Genomic DNA, 24,862 nt, shown 5'->3' on the forward strand with positions numbered 1-24,862 from the left:
CACAGCAGCTCCTGAACTCACAGCAGCTCCTGAACTCACAGCAGCTCCTGAACTCACAGCAGCTCCTGAACTCACAGCAGCTCCTGAACTCACAGCAGCTCCTGAACTCACAGCAGCTCCTGAACTCACAGCAGCTCCTGAGCTCACAGCAGCTCCCGAGCTCACAGCAGCTCCTCAGCTCACAGCAGCTCCTGAGCTCACAGCAGCTCCTCAGCTCACAGCAGCTCCTGAACTCACAGAAGATCCTGAACTCACAGCAGCTCCTGAGCTCACAGCAGTTCCTGAGCTCACAGGTCAGGCTTTGCCCAGCCACAGCCACTGCAGCAGGAGCAGGGCTGAGCACCCAGGCTGAGCCTGGCCCAACTCAAACCCCTGGGGCTGGTTCTGCTCGAGCCAGGGCAGAGCCCAGCCCAGAGCTCAGAGCTCCAGCAGGGCCCAGCAGGACAGGGACAGATGAGACCAGGAGAGAAGGGACAGAAGGACACGGACACCAGAGCACTACACAGAGCTCGTGCTCACCCAGCAGGCCCAGCACAAACACCTCACTCTGAGCCTGGCATTTCCTGGGATTTGGCCAGAGCAAAGGCAGACTGACCACCAGACTACAGAGAAAAATTTGGCTTTGGATGATTTAGAGTTGCTGTTTAATCCCGAGACAGCGCAGCTGAGTGAGTTTGGAATTTAAGTTACAAAAAAAGAAAGCACTAGAAAATAATCTTGATACAAGAGCTTGATAATCAGCTGAGGTTCCCCACCCTGTGCAGGGAATCCTGCTCCACAATCCACCCAGCACAGCTGGGATGCTGCCAAGGCATTGCCTGTCCCCAGCACACACTGGGAGGGCAAACTGTCCAGGGTGAAAGTTTCGTGGGGGAATCCCCAGCACTGGGAGTTAAGATGCTGCCACCAGCTCTGGCTTTGGCCTGTTCTTGATGGGTGACACTTCTGTGGAAGGAAAAGAAACTTGTTACAGCATCAGGGAATGCAAATATCCTGCAGCCATCTCCTGAGGGGGATCCAGGGCTCAGAGTCCACTCTGCAGGGCAGCAAATCCTTGCACAGCTGCTGAACTAAGAGAAATTGGTTATAAATAATCTCACATTCCCATGTGGAAATGCCCCTTTTTCACAGCACTTTCAGATCATGCAAAGCTACCAGCCCAGGGCAGGAGCAGCAGCAGGGCCAGCTCTGCCCTCACCCCTGGGACCTGACACCCCTGGCCGTGTTTTGTTTGGCCTTAGTGCTGTCACTTGAGCCCTGTTTAGCAGTAAACAAGCTCCAAGGAAACCAGCCCCACTGCCCACATCCCAGATTGCTCCTGGGCAGATTCCACACAGGGAAATGGCTTCTTCCAGCTCCTCTCTGCACAGGCAGGCAGGTCCAGCTCCAGTGAGCAACAGCTCAGGGCTCTGCTGTCCCACGAGAAGAGTCTTCACCAATCTGAGTGTTCAGCTCCTCAGCAGACATCTGATGAATCCCAGTGGGCTCCTTCCCTGCCAGGCAGGGCCACCAGGGCCTGTTTGGTCACCTTCTCAGTGAGCTCTCCCACATCCCAGCTTCTCTCCCACACAAATCCATCCACTGAGGCTTCGGATCGCTCAGGAGCACTCGGGGACCATCAGCTCTGAGTCCTGACAATCCTGGAACTGTGGGACTCCAGTGATCCTCATCCAGCTGCTTCCAAATCACTGGGAAGTGAGGTGGGAAGAGCTCCAAGTCATCCCAAGCTTAAGAGAAATCCAGAGCTGTGCAGGGTGGATCCAACATCCACAGAACACCCGTCCCTGTGCTGTGGGGACAGGACTGGCCCGGGGCTGTGGGAGGAAGCCCTGCCTGCCTCAGGCAAGGAAGGAATTCCCTGTGGAGCCTCCTATGGAATGAGGAGTCTCAGGGCAGGTACAGGATGGGACAGGAGCAGCAGGTGTCACACAGGGAGCTTCCCCGGGGAATGACCAGATGGAACAGCGAGCACAGCCTTGGGAGCTCCTGCAGCGAGGGCTCAGCTGGGCCTGTCCTCACTCCAGAGCTGCAGCTCCTGCCCAGCTGGGGCTGTCCCCACTGCAGAGCTGCAGCTCCTGCCCAGCTGGGGCTGTCCCCACTCCTGGAGCTGCTGGGCCTGTCCAGCTGGGCCTGTCCCCACTCCAGAGCTGCAGCTCCTGCCCAGCTGGGCCTGTCCCCACTCCAGAGCTGCTGCTCCTGCCCAGCTGGGCCTGTCCCCACTCCAGAGCTGCTGCTCCTGCCCAGCTGGGCCTGTCCCCACTCCAGAGCTGCTGGGCCTGTCCCCACTCCAGAGCTGCAGCTCCTGCCCAGCTGGGCCTGTCCCCACTCCAGAGCTGCTGCTCCTGCCCATTTGCCAGGACACTGGGACAGGGTCTCAGACCATTGCACAGGACAGGAGCACGAGGAGCCAAAGCTGTGCAAGGACAACATACCTGGGATCTTCTCTGGGAGTGGCTCTGAAGGAACTTCTGGAAGCTCCAACTGTTCCTGCAAGGACAGTAAAGACAATGTGTCACAAGTGTCACAGACCCCAGCTGTGGGCAAACACTGGGGCTGGCAAAGTCCCACATTTTCCCCCACACTGAGCTCTGAGAGGAGCAAAAAGGTACTCTAACTGCTTTAAAAACACCTTCCCAAAAATGTGGGTTTTAATCCCAAAAACATCAACCCCACCTGAGTAATAGCATTTAATTCTTCTAGAATGGCATCTTCATCCTCCTCAGTCAGGCTGCCAGCCAGGAGCTCGTCTATTTGCTGTGGGAGAGAGGGAAGCACATCACATCCCCAGCCTGGGGGTGCTGGGCACAGTGCCCATCCCAGCAGCTCTGTGCAGAGCAGAGCTGCTCCCAGCTCCTCAGGTACACACCCTCTGGTACTCCACAGCATCCTGGGTTTCTCCTATTATCCTTTCCACCTCTTCTATGGACATAACCTGAGGGAGAGCCACAGCTGTGGGAGGGGCTGCAGGGACGCAGCTCCAGGCAGGCCCCCCTGCACTGCCCCAGCCACAGTACCTGGTGCATTTTGTTCAGACACTCGTTGCCTATCTTCAGGCCCTCGATGACCTTCATTTCAATCTGGGTGAATTCAATGTCCTGGACCTGGAGTGGGGAGGAGAAAGGGAAGAGCCTTTGTCACACTTTGGCCAGGCATTGGCACAGTGGATCCTGGAGGGATTTTACAGACAGGGGTATGTGGCAGCTGGGGACAGCGGTGGCCCTGGCAGTGCTGGGGAGTGACAGGGCTCAGAGGGCTCTTCCCACCTAAATAATTCCATGGCTGGCATTATTGGGCAGACACAGGCTGCCAGGAGCCATCAGTGGAGCCTTTGTGCCCTGTCAGTGGCCCAGCAGCAGGAAACATCCACACAAAAAGCTCACACAGGCAGCTGCACCAGCAGGTCCAACAGCCCAGGAGTGATTTCACCGGATTTTCCAGCTGCCAGTCCCAGCTGAGACCTCCCCAAACCCAAACACATCCAGCTCTGAAATGACAGGCCTGAGACAAGCCCAGGAAGGCCCCAGTGCAGCCATCCCCCCTGTGAGTAACGTTGCAGCAATTCCCAAACCACACATTTAACAGGGAGCCTGCAGATTCCAAACACACCACTCTGTGTCTCCAGGGAAATCGTGGCACGTGTACAATTTGGGAAATGTGCCCTTGGACAGAGGGCTGAGCACCTGCCAGGACCTGCCAGCTGGGATGGAATTCCAGGGAATCCAGGCGGAGAAACCCCAGAACACCCCAAGGCCTCGCTCACCATCCGCTCCAGGTTGCTGATCTGGTTCTCTGTTTTGTCCAGAAGCTGCTCCTGGTACCGTTTCTTCTTCAGCAGGAGCATGGCTTTCCTGAGGGACACAGGGAGGGAAACACAGCAGGGATGAAGCAACTGAAGCCCAAAGGAGCCCCATCAAAGCCAAGCTTGTTCTGTGCTTCTGCTAAAAGGGGGCAACCCGTGTGCAGCTGAACTGGCAAAGCAACTCCTGCGAGGAGCAGGGACCAGCAAACTGGGTATTGGGAATAAATCCTTCCCTGGGTATTGGGAATAAATCCCTCCCTGGGTATTGGGAATAAATCCCTCCCTGGGTATTGGGAATAAATCCCTCCTTGGGTATTGGGAATAAATCCCTTCCTGGGTATAGGGAATAAATCCCTCCCTGGATATTGGGATCTGGGTATTGGGAATAAACCCTTCCCTGGATATTGGGAATAAATCCCTCCCTGGGTACTGGGAATAAATCCCTCCCTGGGTATTGGGAATAAATCCTTCCCTGGATATTGGGAACAAATCCTTCCCTGGATATTGGGAACAAATCCTTCCCTGGGTATTGGGAATAAATCCCTCCCTGGGTATAGGGAATAAATCCTTCCCTGGGTATTGGGAATAAATCCCTCCCTGGGTACTGGGAATAAATCCCTCCCTGGGTACTGGGAATAAACCCTTCCCTGGGTATAGGGAATAAATCCTTCCCTGGGTATAGGGAATAAATCCTTCCCTGGGTATAGGGAATAAATCCTTCCCTGGGTATTGGGAATAAATCCTTCCCTGGGTATTGGGAATAAATCCCTCCCTGGGTATTGGGAATAAACCCTTCCCTGGGTATAGGGAATGAATCCTTCCCTTGGTATTGGGATCTGGGTATTGGGAATAAATCCCTCCCTGGGTATTGGGAATAAACCCTTCCCTGGGTATTGGGAATAAATCCTTCCCTGGGTATTGGGAATAAATCCCTCCCTGGGTATAGGGAATAAATCCTTCCCTGGGTACTGGGAATAAATCCCTCCATGGGTATTGGGAATAAATCCTTCCCTGGGTATTGGGATCTGGATATTGGAATAAACCTTTCCTGGGTATTGGGAATAAATCCCTCCCTGGGTATTGGGAATAAATCCTTCCCTGGATATTGGGATCTGGGTATTGGGAATAAACCCTTCCCTGGGTATTGGGAATAAACCCTTCCCTGGATATTGGGAATAAATCCTTCCCTGGGTATTGGGAATAAACCCTTCCCTGGGTATTGGGATCTGGGTATTGGGAATAAATCCCTCCCCTGGGTATGGGGAATAAACCCTTCCCAGTGAGGGTGTCAGGCGCTGGCACAGGGTGCCCAGAGCAGCCTTGGCTGCCCCTGGATCCCTGACAGTGCCCAAAGCCAGGCTGGGACAGAGCAGTCTGGGACAGGGGGAGGTGTCCCTGCCATGGCAGGGGGTGGGATGGGATGGGATGGGCTTTAAGGTTCCTCCCACCCAAACCATTCCGGGACTCTGTTCCCCGGACCCAGCGGTGTTTCCTCGCCTTCCCTGCCGCCCCCTCCCCTTCTCCTCTCACTCTTTCTTGCCGTCCCGGAGCAGCTGCCGGGCCAGCGCCCGCTCCCGCTCCAGCCCCAGGTTCAGCCGCTTCTGGTACTGCCGGAGCTTGTCCCGCTGCTGCTTCAGTTGCTGCGGGACAGAGGGACAGAGGGACAGAGGGACGGACAGAGGGACAGGGGTCACAGCGCAGCCCTGGCAGCTCCAGCAGCGCCTGTCCCCGCTCTGTCCCCGCCGTGTCACCGGCAGCACCGGGAACCGCTCGGCCCCGGCCCCGCTCCTGCATCGCCGCGGGGACCCGGCCACCCCCAGGGGCAGCCCGGAGCGGGGCCAGGCCCGGTACAGCCCGGTACATCCCGGCACACCCCGGTACCCCCTCACCAGCACGGCCCGGTCCTGCTCCGTGACGCGGCTCCGCCGTTTCCGCCCGAACAGGTTCCCCATGGCCGCTCCTGCCCGGCCCGGCCCGGCCCGGCCCCGCCCCCGACGGCGGCCGCGAGGGGCCCGGCCCCGCACAGCGCGAGAGCGCGCAGAGACCGCGCAGCGCCGCCAGGGGGCGCGCTGGGGACGGGAATGAAAACGGAATGGGAATGAAATAGGGAATGGGGATAACTGGGAATGGGGATAATAAATCAGGGAATGGGGATAACTGGGAATGGGGATAACAAAATAGGGAATGGGGATAAAATAGGGAATGGGGATAAAAACGGAATGGGGATAACTGGGAATGGGGATAACAAAATAGGGAATGGGGATAACAAAATAGGGAATGGGAATAAAATAGGGGATGGGGATAATAAAATAGGGAATGGGGATAATAAAACAGGGAATGGGGATAAAAACGGAATGGGATAACTGGGAATGGGAATAATAAAATAGGGAATGGGGATAACAAAATAGGGGATGGGATAACTGGGAATGGGGATAATATAATAGGGAATAGGGATAACTGGGAATGGGAGTATTAAAATAGGGAATAGGACAACTGGGAATGGGAATAATAAAATAGGGAATGGGGATAACTGGGAATGGGGATAATAAAATAGGGAATGGGGATAATAATATGGGAAATGGGGATAATAATAGCGGGAATGGGAATACAACACAGAGGGTTGGAGGCTCAGGGACAAGATGGATTAATTCCTGGAGTCATGGGATTGCTCAGGGTGGAAAAGCTCCCTGACCCCATCGTGTCCAGCCGTTCCCCTGGCACTGCCAGGATCCATTTCTGTATTTCTGCATTCCTCCATTTTTCCATTTTTGCATTTCTCCATTCCTCCATTTCTCCCAGCAGCTCATCCCTTGGAGCAAACCAGGTTGCAGCCAGGTTCCAGAGTGGATTTGCACCTTGGGCTCAGCATTCCTGCTGCTCCAGGGGGGCTGGGACACAAATCTGTCACCAACACCTCAAATCCCATCCTCAAATCCCACCCAGCTCCTTCCTGGGCCACAGCTGCCCCCAGCCCCACACAAAGATCCTCACACCAGAAAGTGTTTCTGCATTTATTTTTTATTAACCATTTATTTGTCTGTAATCATTTTACTCTCACATTACAATCGTGTGGGGGGGGTTTTATATATTTTTTTTAAACTTTATTTTTGTAAAATAAATAGAGATAAGTGAACTTTTAAGGTAGGACACTCTCCAGATCCTTGGTTAAACTCTGTGATCCCATGATTGAATCTCTGCATCAGACCTGTGGAAGCACAGCCCACACACACTTGGGTAAAATCCCAACAGCCCCAATTCCTTAAAATCCCCCGTCCTGGGTGTGGGGCTGCACCGGAGCAGGGGCTCCCAGCACGCCAGGAATGTCCTGTTCCTTTCACAAACACACTGATACGAGTTAAAAATCTCTTGGTTTTGAAGCTGTGAATGTTAACGGGTTAGGTGAGGTCCCAAACTCTGGCTCCACTCCCATGGACAGCCCGGGAGGGGGTCGGGAAGAGGCACAGCTCTGTTAGACCATAATTCACTGGGGGGACTTAGAAGGGGTTTTTAGGTAGTTTTGAAGTTTAAAGCCTTTGATTAATTATCCTGGGGTGTGGCCCTCGGCCTCCCTGACAGGGGACGGGGCTTGGGGACACCTGACAGGGGTTGGGGACCTCTCCCAAGCCACAGCCCCTGGCAGCAGCAGCAGGGTGGGCACTCAGAGGTGCAGCCACAGGGACAGGGGGTCCTGAGCCCTTCCCTTGCTGCATTCCTGCAGCACAGCTCAGCTGCACTCTGCTGGGAGCCTGCACATCCCCTGGGATCCCACTGGGAATTCTGCACCTCTGGAAAGGAAACCAAACTTCAGCTGTGCTTTCCACACCCAGCTCCAGCCCCAGGACAGATCCCAAGGGACAAAACATTCATTATTCACACGTGCAGGGTGGGAATGTGCAGCAGCTGGGACGAGGGTGCTTGGCTCAGGGCAGTGACTGGCTGCCTTCCTCCTCCTCCTCCTCCTCCTCCTCAGTGATTCTCCATGCCCAGGTGCTTCCATGCCTGTTCCAAAGGGGCAGGAGAGCCACAGCCCTGGGGTGCAGCTCCAAACCCTGAGCTCAGCTCGGTGCACAGCAGCCATGGGGAGCACAGAGAGCCCAGGACGGGCCCCCCAGGCTGGGCCAGAGCTCCCTGTGGCACAGGGACAGTGGCAGCAGGAGGGACAGGGCCTGAGGTGCCCCCAGCTCCCCACCAGGGCTGGGCTGGGACGTGGTGACAGCAGTGACTCGCTCCAGGCTCGCTGGGATGTTGGAGATCTTCATTCCCTTTCTTCCCTCGTCATCCTTTGTGGTGTGGGACATCCTGCCCTGCTCTTGTCACGTCCCTGAGCCCCTTCCTGCCCCCAGGTGCCCACCTGGGCTGTCCTTGCCTGCAGTGGAGAGGCTGGGCAGGGAGGAGGGGGAGGTTCATGCAAGGAGACGCTGCCCTGCCTCCCTGGCAGGCACATCCCGCGCTGCCCTGGCCCAGGGAGGGTTTGGCACAGGGCTGGCAGCAGCTGGAGGGTCCCGTGGAGCTGCAGGTGAGTCCTCACAGTCCTCGAAGAACCCACACTCCAGCAAAAACAAGGAGCAAAGACTAAAACAAGACCCTTCTCAAGGGCGTTGCCTCATCCAAGTCCTTCCAAGCTCAGGAGCCGTGTTTCTGACAGAGAAGCCAACCACTGGAAACAAAAATAAACGTTCCTTTTCTGTAGCTTTTAGAGGATATAGCTGGAAAACAAAACGAAACAAAAACCAGGAGATTGTCTCTTCCCCTCGTCAAACCCATCAGTAGCTAAGTCAGAAGAACAAATGTTCAAGTTATGGGGTGCAGCAGCAGCCAACACGAAACATTCAAGTCGATGATTTCTCTATGTACAGGAGCCCCGCCCGGAGCCGCTCCGGCCGCGCCGTCATCTGATCCTCTTCTCCACCGAGTACACCGAGATGTAGAAATCATTGCTGCCCACGGCCAGGTGGGGCTGCGAGGGACAGAGGGACAGAGGGACACGGTCACAGCGACAGAGGGACACGGGCACAGCGACAGAGGGGATGGAACACCCCTCTGACATCAACCAGAGACCCATCCCCACCTTGGCAGCCCAGGGATGGCACCCCAACCCTCCCTGGGCAGTTCCAACCCCTGAGCACCCTTTCCATGGGGAAATTCCTGCTGCTGTCCACCCTGAGCCTGCCCTGGCCAGCCTGAGGCCATTTCCTCTTGTCCTGTCCCTGTCCCTGGGAGCAGATCCTGATTCCCACCTCCTGGCAGAGGGTTGTGCAGAGCCTGGAGGTCCCTCCTGAGCCTCCTTTTCTCCAGGCTGAGCCCCTTCCCAGCTCCCCCAGGAATCCTCCAGCCCCTTCCCAGCTCCCCCAGTCTCCCCTGCTGTCCCAGTCCCATTTCCAGCTCTTTAAATCTCCCCTGGTGTCCCAGTCCCATTCCCAGTTCCCTGAGCCTCCCCTGGTGTCCCAATCCCATTTCCAGCTCTTTAAATCTCCCCTGCTGTCCCAGCCCCATTCCCAGTTCTCCCACTGTCCCAGTCCCATTCCCAGCTCCCTGAGCTGCTCCTCCTGTGACCCACTCCAAGGTCCAGGTGTGGAGCAGTGACAGGCACAGGTGACAGTGACATTCAGCAGGGACACCCAGCTGCTCCACAGCTCTGCAGGAGTTATAGGCCCATTCCAGCCACAGGGAAAAATTATGGGCACTATTAGTTGCCAACTGCCAACATAATTTCTGTAAATGACTGCAAATCTGCTCGTTAGGGCAGATGCCTGGGCTGAAAATGAGAATTTCCTGCAGTGAGGGGACCTGGCCTGGCCGGACAGGGCTTTGCTTTGCTTGTTTAAAGAGCAAACTGCTCTTCCAATTCCATATTAAACATGTGTGAGTTGATCTGCAGGTTTCAAAAATAACTCTTGTACCTCCCTCCTGCTCTCCCATCCATTCATTGTTTTCTCAGCTTTTCCAGCTCCTCCATTTTTTCACTTTCCTGGGTGAGCAAAGTTCCCTACGTGGCTGGGACCTCACTCCTCCCTGAGCAGCCCCAGATTCTCTCTGGAATTACTGCAGAGCCCTCAGCTCAGACAGACTCCAAAATCTCCTTTTGTCTGCCCCACTCCAGCCTTTACCAGCCCATTCTTTCAATTTTTGCAGCTCTCCCGTTTTCCTGGGGTGCAGCTTTTCCTGCAGCAGGGAGTGAATAAACACCCTTTGGGGATTTGGGAGTGTGAGCTGAGCTGAGCCAGGCTGCAGAGCTGGGATGGGAAATGCTCCTGGAGCCCTGGGGGGGTCTCTGTGCCACCCCCTCTGTGCCAGCAGGACAGGCCACCCCCAGGAGCAGGGACACAGACCCAGTGAGGATGGAAGGCCAGGCAGCTGATGGCTCCCACTCTCTGCCCCATGAAGCCATCGTAGTATTTGATGTTGTTGATCAGCTCCCCGTTGCCGTTGTAGATGGCAGTGAACTGGTTCATGGAGCCACTGGAAGGGAAGGGACAGAGCACAGAGTCACTGGGAATGCTGGGGGGGCACAAAACTGCTGCTGCAGCCCCTGGCTGAGCTGTGTAAGGGCAGAGTGCAGCAGTTCCCTAAGGGGGAAGAGCCACAGTGACCTGGGAACCACAGAGGGATGGTGCACAAACACACCCAGGGCACCCCAAACAGGCTCCAGGCCATGGGGCTGTGGAGCTGCTGCTGCTCCCCACTCAGAGCCCAGAAACACAGACACTGAACAGGGACCCAGTGTCCAGGGCTCCACTGATGGATAAAAAAGGAACAAAGCTCCTGAGCAGCAAACACAGGACAGAAGCTGCACTGCTGTGGTGGGGTTAAAAACAGGAGAATGGACAGCACCCCATGAATGATGTCTGTGAAGAGAAATCACCCTCCCCAGGGATCAAGGATTTGTGGAATGGTTGGGGTTGAGAAAGACTTTAAAGCTCACCTTGTTCCACCCCTGTCATGTCACACCTTCCACTGTCCCAGGCTGCTCCAAGGATCCAGGGGCAGCCTGGATCTTCCTGGGACACTTCCAGGGATCCAGGGGCAGCCACAGCTTCTCTGGGCACCCAGGGCCTCCCCACCCTCCCAGGGGAGAATTTCCTCATGGATAATTCCCATTTTCTCTGTGTGGTGGCTCTCCAGGCCCTGCTCCATCCCTCTGACCACCCCAGTGCCTCCCTGGGCTCCCTGCAGAGCAGCAGGAACGGCAGCAGGGATGATTTCAGCACTTACCATGCAAACAGGTTGGCCTGGGGGTGGATGTCCAGGGCTGTGAGCCCCTTGACAATCTGCAGCACCTTCATGGACTCGGGCATGCGGGGGTCGAAGAAGCGAACGTCACCATTGACACTGTGAGACAGAGAGGCTGCCTCAGCCTCAGCACAGAGCCAGGATCAGCCCCAGCCCAGCCCAGAGCCAGGATCAGCCCCAGCCCAGAGCCAGGATCAGCCCCAGCCCAAAGCCCAGATTTGCAGCTGCAGAGCTGCCCATGAGCCAACCAGCTCCATGGGGCACTGGGACAGGGAACACACACGGCTGAGCTCCCACTGGTGCTGTGTTTGATTCCCACAGGATGCTCTGTGCTGAAGGAACAGCTTGGGAGAGATCCCAAATTGATCCCTCACTGCTGATCCCAAGTTTCTGATCCCTCCCTGTCTCTCTCACTCCCAGCCCCATTTCTGAGCGTGCCCTCCCTGTTCTGGCACACCCAGCACACCCAGCTCCATGGCAGCCCCGAATTCCTTTCCAAGGAAATTGCCTTGGAGAGCTGCAAGCAGAGATGTGCTGGTGCCATCCTTTACTCCAAGAGCCTGGACACCAGGATCTCTGGGTCCTGTCATTTGTTTTCCTTGGATTTTGCTGCCAGAGGGAAGTGGAAGGAACTGGAAGGGAGGTGGCTCAGCTGCACAACCTGGGAAGAGCCCAGAGCTGCCTTTTGAAGCCCACCATTCCCTCCCAGCTCTGCAGCCCCCAGGCTGGAAGGGCTCTGAGCAGAGGGGACAACCAGCCCTCAGCCCTGGGCACAGGGACCTGACCCCTGGAGCTGCTGCAGGAGCTTATGGAGAGGAAGATTAAAAACTCCAATATGGGAGCTCGACAAATCTGGCAGCTGCATCACATAATCCCCTGTCTGAAAATCTTAATACATTTTTGCTGGCCCATCCCCCGCCTCAGGAATGTTCTGAATCCCAGAAAATTATGTTTTGTTTCCATTTTCTAATCAAGAGAAAGAGGCTCTTTGTGTGCAAACGGTGGCTTTGTGACAATAAATTCTGTTCTGCTGCTCCTTAATGGCCAAATCAGTACCTGCTGCTCTGGCCACGGTGTTTAGCAGGCAGCAGGAATGGATTTAGGGAATTGCACAGGAATCCTGGCCAGGAACTGACAGATGAACCATCCACATCCTCCTCCTGTTCTCCCCCAGATGACCCCAGGGAGATGTTGGCAGTAAAGCCTCTCCAGAGAAGATATTCCACACCCTCCTGCTCCCCTCCCTTCCTCCTCACACCCCTCGTGGTGCCAGCACCTTGGTCACCCCCAAACCACCCCAAGGAAAGCTCCACATCCCTTTGGGCCTCCTCTCCAGCGAGTTTGGAGCAGCAGTTAATTACTGAAACAAATGTCAAACTGCAGAGCTTTACCCTCCCAAGTGCTGGAATACCAGGGACAGAATTCAAAGGGAAAAAACCAATTGTGAGTGAGGGCAAACAGCTCGGGGTGCAGCCCGTACCTGACGCTCATGATGTTGCCCTCGGGGTGTTTCTGCAGGTAAGCCTTCACCACCCAGGCCGTGTGCTCCCGGTACGTCATCACCCGGCTGGGGACAGGGGACAAGGGACAGTGTGAGGTCAGCAGGGCACAGGGAGGCCCCTGAGCCCAGGGGGACACGAGGACAGGGTTACCATTCACTGAGGGCCATCCTCCTGTCGAAGACGCGGATGGAGCCGTCCCCCAGCCCCGCCACGATCAGCGAGCGGTGCGAGTCACACGACAGGCTGGTGACACAGCTGTCAGCTCCCGTGGGAATGTCCTGCCAAGAGAGCACACACAGGGCATGGGGTGTCCTCAGGGACTGCACAGGGCCTGGACCACGCTCCTGCCCCATCCCCATCCCCATCCCCATCCCCATCCCCATCCCCATCCCCATCCCCATCCCCATCCCCATCCCCACACCAGCAGGGTGAGGCAGCCCCGGCTCCCTGAGCCCCACCAGGGACACTCTGGCCCCTGGCACAGCCCCAGAGGAACCCAGGCAGTGCTGTGCCTCCTCCTGTCCCACCCCTGCCATGGCACAAGGGACAGGGACAGCCCTCAGAGCCTCCCTAGAGGTGTGTTAGAAAAGGACATGGAGAAAGGCAGCTGGAGCTGCAGGGACAGCTGTGCTGGGAACTCGCCGGGCACCCACGCTGCCACCTCCCCCCTGTCACTTCTGGAGGAAAAAGAACTGCAAAGAATAATCCCTGTGCCTGTTGGGAGGAAAAGAACTTCCAGCACAAACCAGTAAAGAAAGCTGAGCAGCACTGCAGAAGCAGGAGTGACAATCATGGGGTGGTTTGGGTTGGGAGGGACATCACAGCCCATCTCAGCCATGGGGAAACCCTGGCACACCAACCTCATCCCACCTGCCCTGGGCACACCAACCTCATCCCACCTGCCATGGGCACTCCAACCTCATCCCACCTGCCATGGGCACACCCTGGGCACACCCTGGGCACACCAACCTCATCCCACCTGCCATGGGCACAACCCTGGGCACACCAACCTCATCCCACCTGCCATGGGCACACCCTGGGCACACCAACCTCATCCCACCTGCCATGGGCACACCCTGGGCACACCAACCTCATCCCACCTGCCATGGGCACACCCTGGGCACACCAACCTCATCCCACCTGCCATGGGCACACCCTGGGCACACCAACCTCATCCCACCTGCCATGGGCACACCAACCTCATCCCACCCTGCCATGGGCACACCCTGGGCACACCCTGGGCACACCAACCTCATCCCACCCTGCCATGGGCACACCTTGCACAGCCCAGGCTGCTGCAGGCCCCTGTGCAGGAGCTGCAGGAGTTCATTCCACACCCAGCCCTGTTCTTGCCTCTGTGCATTTTCACCCCTGCAGCTGCAGCCTGGGCTGAGCAGGGAGAGGCAGCAGGCCTGGGGCTGCTGCAGGCTCTGCCCACCCCCAGCTCCTCTTTGAAGCAGCAACACTCAGCAGAAGTGCAAATGAAGCACTTGTTCCTCCAGCTCCAGCCCCTGCTTCCAGAGCTGTGGTTTCTGTAGTTCAAAGAGGGAAGCACCTTTATCTGCTCTGTTATTGCTGCTCTTTGTGCTGATTCTCACTTTCCCAGTTACTGAGTCAGGAAGTTCCAATCACTTGAATTTCAACACCCAATCTTTGCAATTAAAAAAAGAAACAACATGTTTTTAGATACTTTCGGTGCAATCATTAATCATCATCGTTTAAAAGATTTTTGCCTCCTGAATTTTGCCGCTCCCTAATTTGCATAGAAAAAAATAATATGTGAAGGTAATTAAGATGAACAGAGGCTTAATTATCCTGCATCACAGGGTCAAAGTGTCGCAATTAATGTTCATCCAAGGGTAATTAATTTGGAGAAGCTTTGAAAACTCCACTTCCTTTTAATTCCAGCATGGTGCCTCCATTCTCAGCGACCACCTGCCTCTCCTTGGAATTTCTGAGAAATTTCTGAGAAACTTCCACGTGATTGTGGCTCAGTGAACTCTGCAGGGCCTTTCCCATGCCACAGCACAGGAGTTGTGTGTGCTTTCACAAACTTGGACTCTGTTCCAGTTACTGTGAAATCCAACTGCATCCCAGTGTCCATCTGTGCATCCCAGTGCCCATCACTGCATCCCAGTGCCCTCCTGTGCATCCCAGTGCCCATCTCTGCATCCCAGTGCTCATCACTGCATCCCAGTGCCCATCTCTGCATCCCAGTGCCCTCCTCTGCATCCCAGTGCCCATCTCTGCACCCCAGTGCCCTCCTGTGCATCCCAGTGTCCATCTCTGCATCCCAGTGCCCTCCTGTGCATCCCAGTGCTCATCTCTGCATCCCAGTGCCCTCCTGTGCATCCCAGTGCCCTCCTGTGCATCCCAGTGCCCATCACTGCATCCCAGTGCTCATCTCTGCATCCCAGTGCCCTCCTGTGCATCCCAGTGCCCATCACTACATCCCAGTGCCCGTCTCTGCATCCCAGTGCCCGTCTCTGCATCCCAGTGCCCGTCTGTGGATTCCACAGCCTCAGCTTCCCCAAACATTGCCACCCACCCACACAGAGCAGCTTCCAGGAGAGCCCTGACACTTCCCCTGAGCATCTGTGTGGTTTTATTGACCTTCCCTGGGCCAGGGCAGCAGGGAAGGAGGGAAGGGGAAGCAGGGAAGGAGGGAAGGGGAAGGAGGGAAGGAGGGAAGGGGAAGGAGGGAAGCAGCAGCTCCAGGAGCTGGCAGCCCTTCCAGAGCAGCCCCAGGAGCTCTGGGGCACTGTGCCATGGCATGGGCTGCAGCAGGGAGCAGCACACAGCTGGTACCTGCACTTTCATCTCCCGGTCCGTGTCCCAGATCCGGATTATCCTCACGTCTCCCGAGGTCATCAGGAGCCCGGTCTCTTGTTCCCAGTCCACCACCATCCCTGCTCCTGGGACACAAACAGGCAAGGCTGCACATCAGGGCTGGCAGGGACAGAGCTGCACTCCCTGGAGCCTCAGCTCTGCTGACCCGTGCTGCAGACACTGTCACAGCCAGAGGAAATGTAAAATGACACACACAGACACCCCACACATCCTCCAGATGGGACTGAATCAGCTGCTCCTGCATCTGAGAGCAAACCCTGCCTGCTCTGAGCCTGCTGGTCCCTGGGGAGGGGAGCACAACTTCCAGGAACTGCCGGGGGCAGCAGTGCCCAGCACTTCACAGAACATCAACATTAAATGCTGAGGGGAGAGACTGAGCCGGTGCCACCTCACAGCCAGACCTGAGAGCTCCTGGACTGAGTCCTGGCTCTGTCACAGGGATGTGGGAGATGCTCCTGGACAGGGAACAGCCAAGTCAGGGCAGCAGTGGAGTGAATTTAACAGCTGGAGGGAGCACAAACCAATTTGCTGCACGGACTGGAGAGGAGAGAACACCCTGCAGTGCCAGCAGCTCCAACACCCTCCCAGGAGCTCTGGCTCCTCATCCCCGAGGGCACAGATCAGTCTGCAGGGGAAGTTCAGCACAACCCAGCCACACTGTGTTAAAAACACAAACAAAACCCCGGGAGCACCACGGGAGGGACCAGAGAAGAATTTCGGGCTTGGTGTCTGTGCCAGCCCCTGGGGAGGGCAGGGACAGCAGCACAATTCCTGTCTCAGAGCAGAATTCCTGTATGAGCACAATTCCTGTGTGAGCACAATTCCTGTCTCAGAGCAGAATTCCTGTCTCACAGCAGCATCCCTGGCTCTCAGAGCAGGTGTCCACCCTCTCCTCCATGCCAGGCCGAGCCTCTGGTGCTGAGCAGTGTTTCATAACCACCCAGAGCTGGAGTCAGAAGCTCTGCAATGCATCAGGACTGCAGCTCCTGCCCCGAGCACTGCCAGTGCCTTCAGCACCACCCCTGTGTCTCCACTCCACAACCTGCCTGTCCACAAGGTAAAAACCGTGCATTTGTCTGGATTTTCTGCCAGGAATCATCCCCTGCAGGAAATCTAAGCCTGCCCCAATGTGTTCTTTTGTCACCAAAGGCCCACAAGTACCTTGTACCAGAACATCCAGAGTTAGAGAGCACAAAGGAAAAGCAGCCACGTCCTGTGCACACCGAGTTCTCCTCCAGCACGATGGGATGACCTTGTTCTGCACAGCTTCAGAGAAAACATTCTGCCCCTCTCCCCTTCCTGAGCATCACATCCTGATCCTGCCACAGCCATGGAGGAGGTCACTGATGTTTACTGGCAGCCCCTCACCTCCCTGCAGGAAATTCGGGACTCTGGGCTGACCTGGAGCCTGGATCTTTGTCTTTAGTCAGATGGATTGTTCCTTCACACTGCCTGGCAGCTCGAGGGGCTGGAGAGCTGAGGCAAACAAGCAGGCAGTGATGGAGATGATAAACACCACTGAAGTGTTTGCATTTGTCATCTGTTTACAGCCCATGTGACAGGATTAACCTGGCAGCTGAGAGGGATCTGGCTTTACCATCCCTGGTGCAGCTCAGCAGGCAAAGAGCTCCAGGCAGAAACAAAGCTCCCAGCTCCCCAGGAACATCCCCAGTTTGGGGAAACTCCCAGTTCCCCAGGCACATCCCCAGTTTGGGGAAACTCCCAGTTCCCCAGGAACATCCACAGTTTGGGGAAGCTCCCAATTCCCCAGGAACATCCCCAGTTTGGGGAAGCTCCCAGTTCCCCCCAGGTTTGGGGAAGCTCCCAATTCCCCAGGAACTCTCCCCAGTTTGGGGAAGCTCCCAGTTCCCCAGGAACTCTCCCTAATTTGGGGAAGCTCCCAGTTCCTCAGGCACATCCCCAATTTGGGGAAGCTCCCAGTTCCCTCCAGTTTGGGGAAGCTCCCCATTCCCCAGGAACTCTCCCCAATTTGGGGAAGCTCCCCATTCCCCAGGAACATCCCCAGTTTGGGGAAGCTCCCCAATTCCCCAGGAACATCCCCAGTTTAGGGAAGGTTCCTTTCTGCCCAGCACCAAGCCCTGCCCAGCTGCTGTTCTGGCTGCTCTGTGCAGGGACAGGCTGTTCTGAGTTTGGTGGTTTTGGTGCCTCTCCTGCTGTGCCTGTCAGGAGCTGTCACTGAGGACATTCAGCAGTGACAGAAGGGCAGGGGAAGTCTCACTGAGGGAACAAGCTCCAGAGGGATTGCACAAAGATCCCCACGAGAGACAAACAGATGGAAAGGACAAGGGTTCACTCCCAACCAGGCTGGAACAAAGAAGGAGGGAATGAACACAAAATCCTGGAATGGTTGAGGCTGGAAGGGACCTTAACAGCCACCCTGCCATGGCAGGGACACTTCCAGCACCCCAGGCTGCTCCAAGCCCTGCCCAAGCTGCCTTGGACACTCCCAGGGGTGATGCTGGCTATGGTGTGCCTCAACACCTTGCAGTTCCTGCCTTCCTTATTAAAACTTCAATAGTTGAGCTCAGGGAACTCCCTGGAAGAGGGAAGAGCAGGATTTGGGTCATCCCAAAGCCTGAGGTGGTGGGTCCTGGCTGCAGGGGTGCCTGTGCCGAGCCCTGGGCTGGGGCTCTGCTCCTGCTGCACCCTAAAAGGTCCCCAAAAAGGGGATGGACCTGGGAATGCTGAGCCAGAACTGCAACCTGTGTGAAGAGCAGAAAAGCCCTTGGACATAAATGTCAGTCACTTGGAAGTGTGTGAGGGGAAGGAAAGCTTCCTCTGACTGAGAAATGTTCCACCCAGAGCTGGCACTCACAGTATGGAATGAGACAGAAATAGCTGAACTATTTCTATGTACAAAGGTTTGCATGGCAGAGATGATCCAGGATTGGCTCCTGTTTCCATGCTCAATCCATGGTGTTTGGGGGGGGAGAGGACGTGGGATGAATACTAATGATCATTTCCTTTTTAATTAACAGAGGTCCTACTCCAGGATGTTACAACTGAGCCTGCAGCCCACCCACAGGGCTCTGGCTCCTGGGCCTGGCACCTGAGAGTTCCCCAGCCCCTCCTGCCCACAGGTGAGCACCTGAGCTGTTCTTTATCCCCTGTGCCCACAGGTGAACACCTGAGCTGGTTTTTTATCCCCTGTGCCCACAGGTGAGCACCTGAGCTGTTCTTTATCCCCTGTGCCCACAGGTGAGCACCTGAGCTGTTCTTTATCCCCTGTGCCCACCTGAGCTGTCCTTTATCCCCTGTGCCCACAGGTGAACACCTGAGCTGTCCTTTATCCCCTGTGCCCACTCTGAGCACCTGCACAGCCCCAGGGCTGCCTCTGCCTGCCCTGTCACCCTCCCAGGAGCAAACAGGGACAGTCCCAGCCCCTGGCACAGCCCTGTGGTGAACCCTGGTGCTCCCAGAGCTGCAGGAACCAGCCCTGCACTGCTGCAATGCATCAGGAGCTGAGAGCACAATTTTCCCCTAAGGGATATTATGTTCTCAGATAATGAGCAACAAATCTTCCCCAGCTCAGGGAAAGGAATTTTTAAATGTCTGTGGTGGAGGTGGTGTTATTTTTTGGTCGGGGTTTTTTGTTTGTTTGTTTGTTTTTGAGCCTTTTAAAGCCAGCACTGGCAGCTCTGTGTGGCTGAATTTACCCACACCAACAGCTGCTCCTGAAGGGAAAACTTCCCCAAGGCTGTTCCCTCAGGGTTGCCCAGAGCCAGAGATATTTGCCTGGAATGGACAATTCCATGGAAAAATTCCAGTGCTAATGTGAAAGCAGCTGCATTCCCAACATCTGTAACACCACAGGAGCATGGCCAGGCTGTCCTTGGCATCCCAGTGGAACCAGGAATGCTCATGGAACACACCACAAACCTTCCTGCACTCTCACTGATCGTTTTTAATCACGGGCCCTCCTGGCTGAGCACTGAAGCACATCCCTGCTTTAATTTCCAGGAAGCAGTGGGAGGGTTGGATGACCTCACTCATCATTAATTTCTACAACATCCTCTGAAAAAGTGTCACCCTCCTCCTGCCAAGGACTCTGCAGTGAGGGACAGCAGGAGCTGGGATGCTGGGAATTCAATTAAAGGAACACAAACCCCTGGAGCTGAGAATTCTCCAATGATTTAATTGCCACCAAACAACCTGAGCAGGACTGTGCTGCTTCTCCTGCAGTCCTCACTCCTGCTGTGGGCTCCTGGGGATTTGGGGAGCCTCCCTGCCCTCCCTCTGCCCCCTGGTCCCCTGGTGCAGGCTGAGCTGTCCCCCTGCCCCAGGGCTGGGGCAGTACCCAAACACTGCTGCTGTATTTGCTGCCAGGAGAGCACTGATCCCACACATTGTTTACAGCTCTCCAGAGGGCAGGGGGATCCTGTGCTGCCTTTGCCAGCAGCTGGAGGAGGTTTTCCTGAAGCTGTCCCTGAGCAGGGGCTGCCATGGGCTGGCAGCACAGCCCTGATCCAGCCCTGCAATTCCCTGCAACTGCTCGGTGCTCAGCTCCCTGAGCAGGGATTCCCTGAGCAGGGATTCCCTGCAGCCAAGCCCTGCTAATTTTAGCCTTTGCTGGGGGATTTCACAGCCAGCAGCAGCAGCAGCCACACATCAGCTCTGCTCACTCCTGCCCCAGCTCCCAGAGCCACAGAGATTTGCTGAACTCCACTAACGAGCTGTGAATCAGCCCCTGCCAGCAGCCTGGCTGATTAATCAGTGCAGACACAGCCAGCTCTGATCACTCAGCAAATATCAATAATTGATGAACATCCTGGGTGACGTCACCAGCAGCAGGGCTGACACATCAGCCATCTGCTCCCCTCCCTGCTGGGGCACCCAGGGCCACACAGACCTGCACAGCTCCTGAGGAGGAGCTGGGGGCTCCCTCCACCTTCCCTCCGTGGAATTTGTGATGTTTATCAGAGACCCAGAATGCCAGAAGGGTTTGGGTTGGGCACAGCCCAGCCAGAGCCACCCCTGCCATGGCAGGGACAGCTCCCACTGTCCCAGGCTGCTCCAAACCCATCCAGGCTGCTCCAAACCCACCCAGCCTGGCCTGGGACACTGCCAGGGCAGCCACAGCTGAGCCAGGGCCTCCCCACCCTCACAGGATCCAACCCAAATCTCCCCTCTTTGGCTTATCTCTGCCAAGGCTCCACGATTCTGAGACTCCCCAGCATCTCCTTTCCACAGGATCTTTACAGCCCAGGGGTTACAAAACAAACAAAGCCCAGGCAAACCCACACCAGCTTTATGCTGGCTCCACTTGGAACCTCCCACTCCAACCCTTCTGTCCAGGGATGCTTTGAAATCTCCCTGGGAAGGAGAGATTCCCAAATTCCCCCCAGCTGCTGAGGCTGAGGGAGCTCAGAGAGGATGCCAGGAAGATTCCCTCGTCCCAGCAGGGGCTGTGCCTGCCCAGGGAGCACAGATCCCTCCCTGCAGACACAGGGCAGGGCATGGCAAAGCTCCCAGGAGCCACAGGGACCCCAAACCCACCCAACCCAGCACCCTGAGGAGCTCCTGCCCAGCCCTGAGCCCAGGGGCAGCACTCACCTCCCTGCTTGCTCCTGTCCAGGTAGATGGACACCCTGCGGGCCAGACCTGTGAGGAGACAGCACCAGCAGGGTCAGGCTCAGCCAGAGCAAAGCCCAGCTCAAAGCAGGGGTTAGAAACACAACTCAGCCTGGGGAACAAGAAAAGCAGCAGCACCCAGAGCAGCACAGCTGAAGTAACACCCCTGTCACTGCAGAAGAGCATTTCTGGAGGGCAGCAGCCTGGCTGGCTGAGAGCTCTGCAGGGCCAGGAGCTCCCCTGCTCTCCAGAGATCCAAGGAACCCCTGGGATCTGCACAGTCCCTGCCCTGGATCAGGGTCCCTGTGCCCACCCAGGGCAGCAGCACCCCCTGAGCTCTGTGCCTGCTCCCCCTCCCAGGCAGCCCCTGAGTGTCCATCTGTCCATCTCCCATCCTCACACAACCCAGGGCTGCTTCTCAAACACCCAAAGGAGTGTTCAGGTGTGACACATCCCTCTCTCCTTTCCTAAGTGGGAAAATGGCCCTGGAAGTTCAGTTCTGGTCATGTTCTGGTCCTGGCTGTTCTCCAGAGCACTTCAGGGTGAGTGTGACATTGTGACACAGGTGAAAAGCTGGGAGAGGAGGGAAGGAAATCAAGAGTGGGAGCAAACAAACTCCAGTAAAACTCCTGAGCTCTGCAGCTTCAAAGGTGCATCCTCAGTTTTGTGAGGCAGAGCTGGACCACAGCTGTGGTCTTGGCAGCAGATGACTCTGAAGACTCTCATCTCCATGGGGACTTGCTCCACTTAGCTCTTTTCAAGTGGCTACATTTATTTCTCTGTCCACAAACAGATCTGTCCTTCTCTTCTGCCCAATCTGCTGGGAAGGTGGAAGGCAAAGAAAACAGCTCCAGACTGCTGCAGTCCACAAGGGAAAGAAAAAGCCAAGGGGAAAATGAAAAAAAAAAGCCCCAATCCTAAAGAGAACAGATTGAAAAGTTCCTCCAGTTCTGTTCTGGCAAATGGAACCAAGAACTCTGAGCCTGTTCTGCAGTGTCAGACACTGACAGTCCTTTCTGGGTGTTAAATCCTGTTCAGTGACACTGACAGTCCTTTCTGGGTGTTAAATCCTGTTTAGGGTGACACTGACAGTCCTTTCTGGGTGTCAGACCCTGTTCAGTGACACTGACAGTCCTTTCTGGGTGTCAGATCCTGTTCAGTGACACTGACAGTCCCTTCTGGGTGTTAAATCCCATTCAGTGACACTGACAGTCCTTTCTGGGTGTTAATCCTGTTCTGGTGACACTGACAGTCCTTTCTGGGTGTTAAATCCCATTCAGTGACACTGACAGTCCTTTCTGGGTGTTAATCCTGCCCAGTGACACTGACAGTCCTTTCTGGGTGTTAAATCCCATTCAGTGACACTGACAGTCCTTTCTGGGTGTTAATCCTGTTCAGTGACACTGACAGTCCTTTCTGGGTGTTAATCCTGTTCAGGGTAACACTGACAGTCCTTTCTGGGAGTTAAATTCTGTTCTGTGACACTGACAGTCCTTTTGGGTGTTAAATCCCATTCAGTAACACTGACAGTCCTTTCTGGGTGTTAAATCCTGTTCTGGTAACACTGACAGTCCTTTCTGGGTGTTAAATCCTGTTTAGGGTGACACTGACAGTCCTTTCTGGGTGTCAGACCCTGCCCAGGGGGAGGCACACCCCAGTGCAGGTGGAAGGGAAGGCAGGACAGTGGCACTGGGCTGAGGGAGCTCCAGCCCAGGTCAGTGCCATGGCCAGGGCAGCCTGGGGGCATTCCCAGCTCCCAGCTCCTGAATCCAGGGATGGGAAACACCAAGCAGCAGCCAGCAAAGCTGGAGTTTGTTGGCACAGAACAAAGGGCAATTTGTCACAACCCTGGGCCCTGCCTGCTCACAGCAGCCCCTCCTGCTCTGCTGCCACCTTGGAAAGGGCAGGCTCTGGACTGGCACAGCAGGCTCTGAACTTCCAGCAGCTCCTCATCAGCTCTGGGCACTGCCCTGAGCGAGGCAGAGCCTCAAACACAGCTCCTGCTCCCTGAGAGGTGTTCAGGAAAAACACACATGAGGCAGCCCCAGGAAAATCCAATGAATAGCTGAAAGGGCTGTGTCAGGCTCCTGGGATGCAGCACATCAGCTCAGAAATGAGAACTGTCAGCTTTTAAGGTCAGGATGAATGATGATGGTCATCTCATCTGCCCTCCTGCACAGCACAGGCCAGGCAGCCCCATCCAGCACTTCCCCCATCAATCCCACCAAGGGTGATTGGACTCACAAAAACCTGCAGCCCTGATTAGAAATATTCAAGTGACAGAGAATTGCCATTAGGGCATTAGCACCTGATGGGGTCTGGGAAGGAGGGAACATGAAGCTCCTGGAATGCTGTAAAACCTCCTTTAATGTCCTAAAACCTCCTGTAATGTCCTAAAACCTCCTTCAATATCCTAAAACCTCCTTCAATGTCCTAAAACCTCCTTCAATGTCCTAAAACCTCCTTCAATGTCCTAAAACCTCCCTCAATATCCTAAAACCTCCTTCAATATCCTAAAACCTCCCTCAATGTCCTAAAACCTTCCTCAATATCCTAAAACCTCCCTCAATATCCTAAAACCTCCTGTAATGTCCTAAAACCTCCTGTAATGCCCTAAAACAGGTTTCAGGGTTACACAAACTGGTTTTCTGGCTTCCTCCCATGTGTGGCTGGGTGCCAGGACTCCTTTTTACACCCTTTTCTGCCCAGCTCTTCCAACATTGCAAGCAGGCTGGTGTCTCACTGTGCTGCCCTTCTGCACGTGCCAGATTTAGAGCACGTGTCCCTCTGCCACCTCCTGACCCACAATAAACAGGGAAGGACAAGAGCCAAAACTGGAGCTGGGGCTAAAGGAGGTCACAGGCTCCTCCTGCCAGGCTGATTTTCAGGCTCCCCCCAGACCCACCCTGGGACCCACCTCGAGTGGTTGGCAGCATGTCTGACAGCCCCTGCCAGGCTGTCACCATCTCTGGGTTCTTCTCCAGGTCTGCAAAGTTCTTCCACACTCTGATGGCACCATCGTCTTGGGGAGCACAGGGAAAGAACACAAAGCAAAGTCACTGCTGGGGCAGCTCCTGCAGCTCCTTGGGCACGAGGGAGAAGAGGAGAAGCAGAACTGAAGTCACACAGACCCCAAATCTCAGAGTGTCACTTGAACGCTTTTTGTTGGGGTTGTTTTCCCTCTCTAATTCACATGCAAGAAACCCAAAGCTTTGTTCTACTGGAGCTCTTCTGGAAGAGCTTTTCTCCTCCCTTGAACAACACCTGACATTCAGTGTCTCTCCATTTCCTTGACATTCATTTTCTCCAGGATTCATCTCTGGATTGGTGCCGAGGGCCACACAAGTACCCACTCAACACAAAGCAGCCCCATGGAAGCAGCAGCAGCATCAAAGCCCAGCCCATCAGCAGCAAATCTCTCAACAACATCGTGTGCTTTTTTTTTTTTCAATTTGCTCCCCATCTGTGAAACTTTTGTGCTAAGAATCAATAAATTGAAAGAAATATGTCCTAAAGGCTCTCTGAGCTCCCCTTCCCCCTCCCTTCATTACAGCCAACCTGTGGAGTCGAGCAGGAAGCTGCAGGAGCTGTTGAAAACACTCTGAGTGCCAGGGCTGGAATGGTTCCTTGGGAGAGGAGCAGATCTGACTCACAGCCTTACAGAGCAGGGTCTGGGCAAGATCTCTGGGCAAGATCCCCTCCTGCAATGCCCTGGATGCAGCTGCAGAGCTGCTCAGGGGAGGAATGGTCTAGAGAGAACCTCTGACCCACCTGGGAGCTTTGGTGCTGAGGCTGAGCCCTGCCTGCTGCAAATAAACAGAGTTCAGAACAGAACTGCAGCTCCTGGGCTCTGCCTGCTGCACATGGGCACAGCTCAGAACAGAACTGC

The 24,862-nt window shown here is 55.5% G+C and overlaps 2 protein-coding genes across 5 annotated transcripts in view; both read right to left on the reverse strand.

Moving 5' to 3' along the window:
• Positions 1 to 627: 627 nt before the first annotated feature.
• CHMP6 (charged multivesicular body protein 6) lies at positions 628 to 5,782 on the reverse strand. Its single transcript, XM_033077122.2, has 8 exons — positions 5,689 to 5,782; positions 5,330 to 5,439; positions 3,761 to 3,848; positions 3,015 to 3,101; positions 2,867 to 2,932; positions 2,674 to 2,754; positions 2,433 to 2,487; positions 628 to 945 (listed from the first exon to the last, which is right to left on the reverse strand). Exons 1-8 carry the CDS (start codon positions 5,749 to 5,751, stop codon positions 893 to 895), a joined length of 603 nt encoding a protein of 200 aa, XP_032933013.1. The 5' UTR covers positions 5,752 to 5,782; the 3' UTR covers positions 628 to 892.
• Positions 5,783 to 6,798: 1,016 nt separating this feature from the next.
• The window catches only part of RPTOR (regulatory associated protein of MTOR complex 1), a 95,872-nt gene continuing 77,808 nt past the window's right edge, over positions 6,799 to 24,862 (reverse strand). For all 4 annotated transcript variants that reach the window (XM_033076737.2, XM_033076736.2, XM_033076739.2 and 1 more), the window contains 8 exons: positions 23,891 to 23,995; positions 20,956 to 21,003; positions 15,340 to 15,446; positions 12,682 to 12,809; positions 12,510 to 12,596; positions 11,012 to 11,128; positions 10,129 to 10,258; positions 6,799 to 8,756 (listed from right to left, as the gene is read on the reverse strand). In XM_033076737.2, coding sequence (XP_032932628.1) covers positions 8,688 to 8,756; positions 10,129 to 10,258; positions 11,012 to 11,128; positions 12,510 to 12,596; positions 12,682 to 12,809; positions 15,340 to 15,446; positions 20,956 to 21,003; positions 23,891 to 23,995 — 791 coding nt within the window. In that variant the 3' untranslated portion in view covers positions 6,799 to 8,687. The remainder of the gene's footprint in view (positions 8,757 to 10,128; positions 10,259 to 11,011; positions 11,129 to 12,509; positions 12,597 to 12,681; positions 12,810 to 15,339; positions 15,447 to 20,955; positions 21,004 to 23,890; positions 23,996 to 24,862) is intronic.

Source organism: Catharus ustulatus, chromosome 20 (assembly GCF_009819885.2).
Source record: "Catharus ustulatus isolate bCatUst1 chromosome 20, bCatUst1.pri.v2, whole genome shotgun sequence".
NCBI lineage: Eukaryota > Metazoa > Chordata > Aves > Passeriformes > Turdidae > Catharus > Catharus ustulatus.